The sequence below is a fragment of the Eurytemora carolleeae genome, unplaced genomic scaffold, assembly GCF_000591075.1.
Source record: "Eurytemora carolleeae unplaced genomic scaffold, Eaff_2.0 scaffold770, whole genome shotgun sequence".
NCBI classification, from domain to species: domain Eukaryota; kingdom Metazoa; phylum Arthropoda; class Copepoda; order Calanoida; family Temoridae; genus Eurytemora; species Eurytemora carolleeae.
The window spans coordinates 151,693-162,569 of NW_019402185.1; the positions used below are offsets into that span (position 1 = coordinate 151,693).

General features: G+C 31.3%; 1 protein-coding gene across 1 annotated transcript; it reads right to left on the bottom strand.

The window, feature by feature from the left end:
- Positions 1–5,803: 5,803 nt before the first annotated feature.
- Positions 5,804–10,668, bottom strand: LOC111718207 (fatty acid-binding protein). The gene is made up of 6 exons (XM_023493745.1): positions 10,572–10,668; positions 10,074–10,148; positions 9,357–9,422; positions 8,965–9,107; positions 7,815–7,920; positions 5,804–6,896 (listed from the first exon to the last, which is right to left on the bottom strand). The coding sequence occupies exons 1-6, from the start codon at positions 10,581–10,583 to the stop codon at positions 6,786–6,788; spliced, it is 513 nt and encodes a 170-aa protein (XP_023349513.1). The 5' UTR covers positions 10,584–10,668; the 3' UTR covers positions 5,804–6,785.
- Positions 10,669–10,877: the final 209 nt, after the last annotated feature.

A 10,877-nucleotide genomic window follows, 5' to 3' on the forward strand; every position in this document is an offset into this window, starting at 1 on the left:
CCCCCCCCCCCCCCCCCGGCCCTAGTGCATGAAAAGCTGAATGTATTGAGAGAAGAATGAATCATATATCCTCTGAGAAGTTGAGTTTGGAATGCATGGAATGCGGGGAATTCAAGAACCCGTCTTTTTAATCTAGTCTGGTCTAAAATTAAGCTGACTTAAAAAGATAAAAAATATTGATTTCTATAAAAAGGATTTTCTAATTAATATCTACTAAATCTTAACATTTTTCTTTATAACATTTTTTTATTTTTTTTCAGCCTTTTTTTATCGTTAACCTTTCAATAACATTCCACAGAGCTCCTACTATATACTCAAAAAGAAATAGATGAATAAATTAACCAAAATACAAAATTATAAAAATACGCAATTCTTAAAGGGAATATCAACGTGAAATTACAATACTCTTTAAACCTCTTTTTAATCATTTTTGGACAATGATTCATTGTAGGACCAATTTCATTCAGTCTCTTTAAATTAAATGAAAAAATTCTCTCCTTATTTCAATCTTTTTTTAGCTTGAATTTTGTGATTTTTATCTTTGATATTGAAAGTCAATTTACAAAAATTGGATTTTTTTTGTATTTCAAATGACTCATATCTTCTGAAAGAAGCTGTATAATCTCTCTGGAGATTTGAACGGTTAAATGAAGAGTATCGTAAAACTATACAACGTCTACCATGTTTTACACTCAATTTCAGAAAAGGTGGAATATTTCAAATATTTTAACAATGATTCTGACATTTTTGACATTTTTGACATTTTTGAAATTTTTGAAATTTTTGGCATTTTTTTATGATTTTTAAGCGTAATGTTAAGTGATATTCTACAGTAAGATGTCAATGCTCAATTTACTATCGTACCCTTGATTGAAACCTAAATCCGATAAAGATATGGAAGATACCGATTTCTCACTCGAAAAATGTTAAATTCTTATAATTTCTCCGTTGTTTCTTTTAAGCGAAATGCACAAGTAACTTTTGCAGAGAAACCGCAAATGAAATTATACAGTTTAAAAAAACATGAAGGTTCACTCCCCTTGGCAACAAATTCTTTTACAAACTAAATTGCTGTTTGGAAACACATTTCTAACAAAAATGGCAATGCAATCAATGGTACAGTCGATAATATATTTTTGTAGATTTCTTCAAATTTGTTCAAATGTTGTCATTGCAATTCCAGGAAATATATGGGAAACGTTTGGATAAGCATATAATTTTAAAGCATAATTATTGCAATGTCTTTCGTCCGCGTCATTTAATAGTTTCAACTCCAGAAAATATCCAACCTCCTGTTTTTTGAAAAACGAGCTGTCGGCCTCATATAGCAAATAAGAACTCAAAACGATTTGTAGGTATCAAATGAATCTTGATATTTTATTTTTTAATCATGCACTCTCAGTTCAACTATGCTATACATGCCAGCTACTCCCTTTAAAGAGAATATAGACTTAATCTCCAGTGACCATTTGTTTATAGGGAAGCCATATTAAACGAATTCAACAGTAACATTAAAAGTCCATTAAAAGTGAAAATTTCAAATAAATTTGTTCGCATAAACCCGTATAAAGATTGATACCATTTCTGAGCCCCCTTATATAAACCTTTTTGTGAGGGGGTACATCTAAACTCTAGATGAAAAATATTACGGAACCCCCCCCCCCCCCTCCAATCATGAATCATATCACAATTAAGTCGTGACTTGAATTTTCATTACAAACAACCCACTTGCACAGTTGAGTCATTTTTTCTAGCAAAACTAGAAAATCCAAATATTCTGACCTTCTTGTTGCTGGAACTATAGTTTTCAGGGAACTCATTACAGAATACATTCCAAGGGTTGGAATTAATAAAAGGAATCGATCTGCCGTATTTCATCTTTATTAATGTCTGGCATATCTGTCTGTCTGTCCGTCCGTGTTACAGTCTATCTATCTGTCTATCTGTCTATCTGTCTATCTGTCTATCTGTCTATCTGTCTATCTGTCTATCTGTCTATTTATCTGTCTGTCTGGCACGAAGTGTCAACTAAGCCTTGTTTAAGATATAAAGGTAAAAAAAAGGCGATAAGTCATATAAAATGCTTTAGGGAAGTATATAGCAGATGTCTTTTTTCCCACAGCTAATCTGCAATAATTATTGCGGAGATTTCAGTTCTGAAATATTGCCTTATTCAGTTCTATGTACATAAAGAAGTTCTTTCCACTAATCCGGTTTTTTAATCCCTATTTCTTTGCAATCCAATGTGGTAGACCTTTTATATTTCAAATTATTAATTAGGCGGTAGCCCTGGCTAATAATTGTTTAGTAAAAAATTATAAAATGTAAAATGTATTTATTATAATGTTAGCCGAAATATATATCTATCTATCTATCTATCTAAATAATTATGTGAGATCAAAAACTCAAAAAGTCTAAGTTAGTTAAATATAAAAGTTTTACACCATCGGGTTGCAAAGATAGAGGGATTGGAAATTTTGAGTTTGTGGCAAGATCTCAATTCCTGCTTACTTCAAATGAAAATGTAATTTTATTGAAATACATCCTGCATAGGCTCTAAGTCTGAATTTTTTCTGAATATTTCTAATTAAAAGAAAGAAAGTTGTCACTACCATGCAATTACAAAATTCAGCGCAATATTTCTAATCAAAAGAAAGAAAGTTGTCATTACCGTGCAATTACAAAATCGAGCAATATTTTTAATTAAAAGAGAGAAAGTTGTCACTACCGTGCAATTACAAAATCCTGAGCAATATTTCTAATTAAAAGAAAGAAAGTTGTCACTACCGTGCAATTACAAAATCCTGAACAATATTTCTAATTAAAAGAAAGAAAGTTGTCACTACCGTGCAATTACAAAATTACTATTTAAACTATAAGAATAAAACAGTACAAAGAGACCATGCAACTGTGGACTAGGAAGAATACATTTAAGTACAATTTGATTTCTTTTATTAAGCAAATGGTTTGACCCTAGCTTGGAAATGAACTGCTTAATTAGTAAATCTGAAGTCTTTCTTGCACAGTCGTTAGTGTCAAACCAACAATGAAATACAAAATAAATAATTAATGACTTTTTGGAACTGAAATCCTCCAGTTTTCCAAGAACATAAAAACCTGTAACCAGTGTTCCATTAAAGTCAGGTAGTGCTGACCTAGAGGTCAGCAAAGTGTGCGCGCCGAGCCATTGCCTAGCCCCAGGCGCTCGGAAATTCCAGATACGCGTGTGGCATGGTAGCCCCAACCTAGTTCATGGCATGTCATGCAAAACTATGAATGCTCGCATGGAATTTGGTTCGAAAAAAATATAATTTAAAAACTCAAGATATTCGGTTATTGGAAAATAATAATTTTTTAAATTTATGTATAGAAAATTGTGAGGAATATTTACTTTTGTCTACGAGACTTATCAGTTTCCGGTCGCACGGTAGGGGGGGGGGAGACCAGGGGAGACCTATTTACGATCGAGGGCAAGAGGCACCCCAACTTCGCGCTCCACTGCACTTCCAAAGAAAAAGGAAGAAATTATTAAGGAAAATTTTACTTCTTTTATCAATTCCCAGTTTAATTACAATAACAGTTGTGATAAAAAACCAAAGAATTCTTTTTAGAATTATTTAAAATTTTTCTCCCCTGCAACCCATGATATATCCTGTCTGTGTGTGATCTAGGTGGTTTCCAACTAGAGTTACGTTTATTCATTTTCGACGATGATTGCAACAACACGATTTGAAAGATTAAGAATATTAGGGCCATGCCGAAACGATTTTAGCAAAATTAGTATATTGCGAAACAATTTTAGCAAAATTATTGTATGCCGAAACAATGTTTAGCAAAAAGTGTGAAAAAGTGTATTTTTAGGCACAATTAAAGGATTTTTTAATCGTTTGCAAAATAAATGGAACATATTTTGTGTGAGATTTTTCTTTCTCTTGTTTACATTTCGAAATGTCACAGACTGTAAAATTTCGATTCAACTCTAGGTTTAGGAAGGGGTCAGAGTGATTACGGTGTAAGGAGGGGGGGGGGGGGTGTTTCCCACCAATTATTTTGGATGCATGATCCTAGAGAAAATGAAGAAAATTTTAATTGAGCGGAAATTGTAAACATTAGTTTCAGGCCATCTTGTATATTTACACTGATTAAACATATGTGTTTTCAGTCTAAAAATAAACAAAGACTTTTGATTAGAATTGTGAAAGGAATGATATTTCAAAGCAATCCCTTTATTTGATAATGGTCATCTTTAAACCTTTATTGAATCGACGATGCGGCGAATATAGTCGTTTATAAAAATCTTACTAAAAAGAACAGATTTAAACCAAAACCTTTTGTGCATTTATGCGTTATTCCAGTTTTTTTTTTGAATATTTTTCTTAATTTTCCTCTTTTTAAAAAAATTATTTATGTATATAAAGTTGTAATCTCTGATTGTCTGATTGTTTCTTTGTCCGGTCATTTAACTCGGGAACCCTTGGACCGATTTGCCTCAAATTTTGATTGGGGAACTCGGGAGACCCACGGGAATGTTCTTAGCTTGGTTTTGAGATTTTACATTGAATGGGTCGGCGAAAATTTAGTTTGCCGTTTAAATAACCAAGTGCGGGTAAATGGCGGGAGTAACTATGAGTACCCTGGACAAGGCTGGGTTCCCAATAAAAGAAGTAAGAAACTAATCTATTACATTTTAAGATAAGGTTTAAGTGACCTACTATTTTAAGATAAGATTTAAGTGACCTATTAATTTAAGATGGACATTTTCGATTCACAATGATACTTTTTAACCACATAAGTTGCATTTTAAGAATGCAAGACAGCTAGAATTAACTTCTTTAATAAATGTATCAGATTCGTGTTATAGTGCTTTTACTTTACTGTAAATGATAAGGAAAAAGTGAAAATAGTAAGAATGCATTAATTAAATACATTTGCATAACTTCTGATTTTACTTCACAAATAGTTTAACTCAGAACTATAAAGAATTTTTTTTCAAAGTCGTCTAAATCTCATTGATTCTAAAAATGATAATATGTAGATAGCCATGAAATATGCGGGAATAGTTTAAAGAGCTCCATATAATTATTTAATTAATAAAACTAAGTATCTCAATCTGCAGCATTTCATTGTAGGTTTAATAAATGACATTCTACAAATTCTGTCGATGTCTCAGAAATTCTGAATTAAACTGTATGATTTTCTCCACTTCAATAATCATGAAACACTTTTATAGAAAATTTATTAATTCAGGAAGTTAGAGAATACACAATTTTAATAAGAACAACAAGGATCGAAGTAAATAAACAAAATAAAAACAACTGAAATTATTTTAAAATTTCGAAACGAAATTACTTAAATTATTCGTCAAAAAGACGTGCACAATTAAATCTTATGCCTTACATACTTTTGTTTAACATAGAACTTACATTCTTACATTAAAACTAGAATTGTTTAAAACCAATCTTAACTACTGCAGTCTTATTTAAATCTTAATTTTACGTTAAAAATAATTTTCATGTTGCTTATATATTTTCATGGGGTTTTATATATTTACTTCAAGAGAATTTACGTATTTTCAGGAGATCTTGCATATTTAAGGAGATCTTACATATTTCAGGAGATCTTACATATTTAAGGAGATCTTACATATTTCAGGAGATCTTACATACTTCAGGAGATCTTACATATTTTCAGGAGATCTTACATATTTTCAAGAGATCTTACATATATAATTGAGATCTTACATATTTTTAAGAGATCTTACATATATAAGGAGATCTTACATATTTTTAGGAGATCTTACATATTTCAGATAGGTTTTTATATATTTACTTCAAGAGAATTTACGTATTTTGAGGAGATCTTACATATGTTCAGGGGATTTTACACATTTTCTTAACTTACATATTTCTGAGATGCTTTACATAACTTTCGATGATTCTTAACTTACATACATTACTTTCATAAATCTTACATACTTTCAAATGAATTTAATTTTTAGGTTTCTCGCATGTTTATGAGATGTCTTACATAATTTAGGTTGATTTTACATAATTTCATGAGATTTTACATAATTTAGGTTGATTTTACATAATTTCACGAAATCTTAGATAGTTTCAAATGGTTGCTTAAATTGAATTTTAATAGATCTTGCACACAGAGATAATATTTTGCTTTATTTAAGGTAATCTTACTCGGATAAAATGTAGGATGTTAGGAAGATAGGTAGCTAGACAGGAAGACAGGAAGATTATTAGCTAAGCAGGAAGCCAGGAACACAGTAGCTATGCAGGAAGCGGTAGGTATACAGGTAGTTAGGTAGGAAGGAAGGTAGGATGACAAGAAGTTGGTAGTTAGGCGGAAGGCAGGAAAAATTGGTAGCTATGCAGAAAGGCGGGAATATGGGTAGCTATGCAAGAAGGCGGGAATATGGGTAGCTATGCAGGAAGGCAGGAAGGTGGGAATATGGGTAGCTTTGCAGGAAGGCAGGAAGATGGGTAGCTATGCAGGAAGGCAGCAAAATGGGTAGCAATGCAGGAAGGCAGGAAGATTATTAGGTAAGCAGGAAGATGGGAATATGGGTAGCTATGCAGGAAGGCAGGAAGATTATTAGCTAAGCAGGAAGGTATGAATATGGGTAGCTATGCAGGAAGGAAGGAAAATGTTTATCTATGTAGAAAGGAAGGCAGATTAATGGCAATGCGGGAAGGCAGGAATATGGGTAGCTGTGCAGGAAGGCAGGAAGATGGTAATCTATGCAGAAAGGTACGAAGACAGGAAGCTAGTTTCTATTCGTTTGCATTTAACCTTTTATAAATCCTTGTACTTTTAATATCAGGTACTCCCTCGATAGTTAAAGTTAGAACCATTGTCTCTCCGTTGTCGATAAATTCACGAACCTAAACTTAAAACATCAATTTTAATATTTTCTTTATAATTTATAATTTTTTTATTTTTGAAACAATACTTTCATGAATTATTTTTTATTATAATAGTTTTGTAATTAGATCATCGGTCTTCTTGGTATTGCAATTAATGTTATTATTGTTATAGATATTAGGATATTTTATAATTATTTGTACAATTGTTTTATTTTTAAATTATAATGTTGTTTTTCTAATAAATGATGTTGTCATTGCAATGGTCATTAAAAATGTCGCCATTCTTATTGTTTGGAATAACGTTGGTTTTTATATTAACAATGCACTCAAATATAGACAACTCTGAATAAGTCATCAAATTTTTAAACAGCCGCGATTTTAAAATGTAGGCGTAGGCCTTTGGTTTGTAGCCATGCATTTAAAATATCCAATGCGCTTAAGTTTAAAAGGAGTAATTGGCAAAATCAAATAGATTATCAAGTACAACAGGTGACAACAGAGAAATAGACAAATTGTATTTGACGTCAAAAGTGTCAAATATAACAAGGAAGACAACAGTTGACATGTTTTCTAAGATTAAATAAAAAGTGGAAAACCCGAAAATATAGAACGCAAAATTGCATTTATTTCACTGTAAAATAAGCGCTTTATTATCAATATTATTAATAATTTTGTCGGACACATGAAACTGTTGACACTTATGATGTAAGAATACAGCCGTACTGAGAGTGTACAAGTTCTACGTTGCCATCTATTGTACTTGATAATCTATTTGGGCAAAATACTGCTTAATGTTTTGTGTGAGAGTGTGAACATATATTGGTTTGCATTTTAATGATTTTAATGTTCTGTACAAAGTTGCTATTGGTGTAAGTAATGTTGTTCAAGTTGTTAAAAAATGGTGTTATTAAAATTTTTGTTTGCTGTTATTATAACCTCGTATGTAGTTTTATATCCGGTTGATGGTTCAGGAACTTGTTTTTTGATCAGTTTTGGTGACTCAGGGTCTTCTAAATCCACAGTCGTAGTAGTTGTAGTGTATCTGAACAAAATCGACGTACTTAAAATGGAAGTTTCAAATTATCTCAGTAAAAAAAGAAAAAAAACTAACAGAAAACTCCATTTATCATGACAATAAAGAGAAGGCTTGAAGCTAGTCTGAGTTCTTTAAAAGCTATATGTTGTAAACCAGTGTGTTAAAAAGTGTTAAAACTTAAGAATTGGCAAGGGGTTATGCATCACGGAATGTAAAGCTTTTATGCAAAGACGACCTAAGCTCAACCAATTTTTAATCATAATGTTTATAGTGTAGGTCACACACACTTTAATCCAATTGTAAAAAAATACGTTATATCATTTGACTAGAATATTTCCTACAGAGTTTCTAAAGTTTAGACATAGAACGAGGAATAAATTCACGTCCTGATGGATAGCACACTGTTTAGCATGAAAATTTAAAAAAGGCTAAAACTTTACAAATAAAACAGAATGGCGTGACAAATAACACTACATTCATATACATTATACAGAAAAGAACAAATAAATTAATATTTTTTACAACATTTTCCTTCCCCCCCCCCCTTGATTTCGTGACTGTGCCTGCCTATCGGATTGTTAATCGGATTTCTTTAGTTTTTTTTATCAAACTTTACAATAATTTTATACTAAGTAAAAATAAAAAGGAAAAACTATCGTTTATAATTAGTTTTTTGCGTTTTTTATCTCAGGGTCAAAAAGTGTAAAGTGATAACCAGAAAACTCTGGTATAGAAAGTCGACCTTTTAGACTCAAGTTATGACTTTAAATAGTCCCATGAACATGAGACACAACAATTGTGCAGTGTAAACAGACTCATTTCACTTAATAAGTGGTTTAATAACTTACTTGTAAAGCTATTTGCTTTATAACAGCATAAAATGCACTTCAGCCATACTTTAATGTCGTCTTCCTATTCTACAGTTTTGTGGTTATCACTTTAAGAAAAGCAAATGTTTGCAAACATTTTGAAATTTGTAAAACTATTCAAATTATTTTTGGAACCTTTATAACAACCTCAAAAACAAATCAACTTATTTGATATGACTACCTGCCGTCAGCGGTATACTCCTCCCAGGGCTCCCCCAGCTTAAACTTGGTGTATGTGTTCTTAAAGGTGGAGATCGTATCCACAGAGATCTCTCCGTCATCCTTCTCGGCGATGACCAGTTTAGGATAGATCGTGCAGGCGATCTAAACAGTTTTTTTGGATTTGGAATTTATTAAAATCAAAACTGAATTTTCATTTTCATGTCATTTAAATGATGAAATTTAATTTGAACTTTGATCCCGATTTCTAAAAAAAAAATTTAGAAAACTTTACGAACATGGAATTTAAACGTATCAAGACTGATGAAATAAGAAAACACAAAATGAAACCTTTAAGTTGAGTTTAATTTTATATAAAAAACAACGTTAATAACAATTTAAAAATGATCTTACGTTTCTTTTAAACCAGTCGACTCCCAGCTCGTACATGAAGTCAGTAAACCCCTCACTGCTCTCCAGCTACAATATAATAAACATTTGAAATCAAGATCAGGGTATAAAAGCAAAATCAATATATACAAACAACATTAAGGTTTTAAATCAAGATAAAGGTATAAAACAAAGATCATGGAGTAAGTCCAAGACCAAGATTATGATTTGAAACCAAGATCAAGGTTTAAATCAAGATCAAGATATATAAACAACATTAAGGGTTGAAACCAAAATAAAGGTATACAACAAAGATCATGGAGTAAGATTAAGACCAAGATTATGATTTATAACTCCGATCAAGGTTTAAAACCAAGATCAAGATACAACACCAAGAATAAAGATCAAGGTATAAATCAAAATCAAGATAAATATATAAGGTATAAATCCAAGAATCAAGGTTAAAAACCAAGATCATGAATCAACAGCAAGAATTTAGGTTATCAAAATAATGGATCAAGGTTAAAAACTAAGATCAGGGATCAGTATAAAGGATCAAGGTTTAAAACCAAGATCAGGGATCAACATCAAGGATCAATGCTAAAAACCAAGACCTTAAATCAACATCAATGACCAAGGTTAAGAGCAAAGATAAAGGATCAATCAATGGATCAAGGTTTATAACTAAATTAGGGAACAGCATCAAAGATCAAGGTTTAAAAAAGGCGAAAAATAGATAACCTTGAATTCTCCGATCATTGCTTCCGGCAGCTGCTTAGCGCCCAGGACAGGGGCGACACAGAATAGAATTGCAATCTAAAAAAAATATTAAAATAATTTAATATTCCCTGATTTCAACGGTGATTAGTTACAACTTTTGAAAGATATAGCTTTAGTATAGTTATTCATTATTCGACTGTTATGATAAATAAAAAACTTTATAAAACAGTTTCAAAATTTAAAAAAAACATTGGCATTTTATCGTTGACATAAAAAATTAAAGTGAATATAAGAATATTATAGCTGGCATCTCAGATTCACAATACAGATTCTTCGTTATTATAACTAAAGTGAAAGTTTAAATTGCATCTTGAAATAATATCAGTAGTTACTTTATACAATTATAAATAAAATGAATTGTGAAATTTATAAAAATAAAAATAAAATGAATGGTGAAATTTATACAACAATAAATGATATGAATGGTAAAGTTTATAAAAATAAAAATATTTAATTTACCCAGTTCTTCATGTTTTCTTGAAGGTTTAATCAGGAGTAAACAAATCTGCACCTAGTCCCTTGAACATGAACATGACCCCCCCCCCCCTCCGTAAAGTCAGGGTGTCCTAAATATTAAAAATAATCATCAAACAAACTTTTAAAATTGTGCCTGTTAACTTCTTGAAAAAAACATCTTAACAAATTTTTAAAAATTTAAGAGTTTTTAACTTTTTACTTTACTTACCCCCTTCTAACTTTTTGACCCATTGATGACCCCTTTGGTCAATGAACTTTAGGGCCTCCTATCCGCCCCCAGGGAGTCCT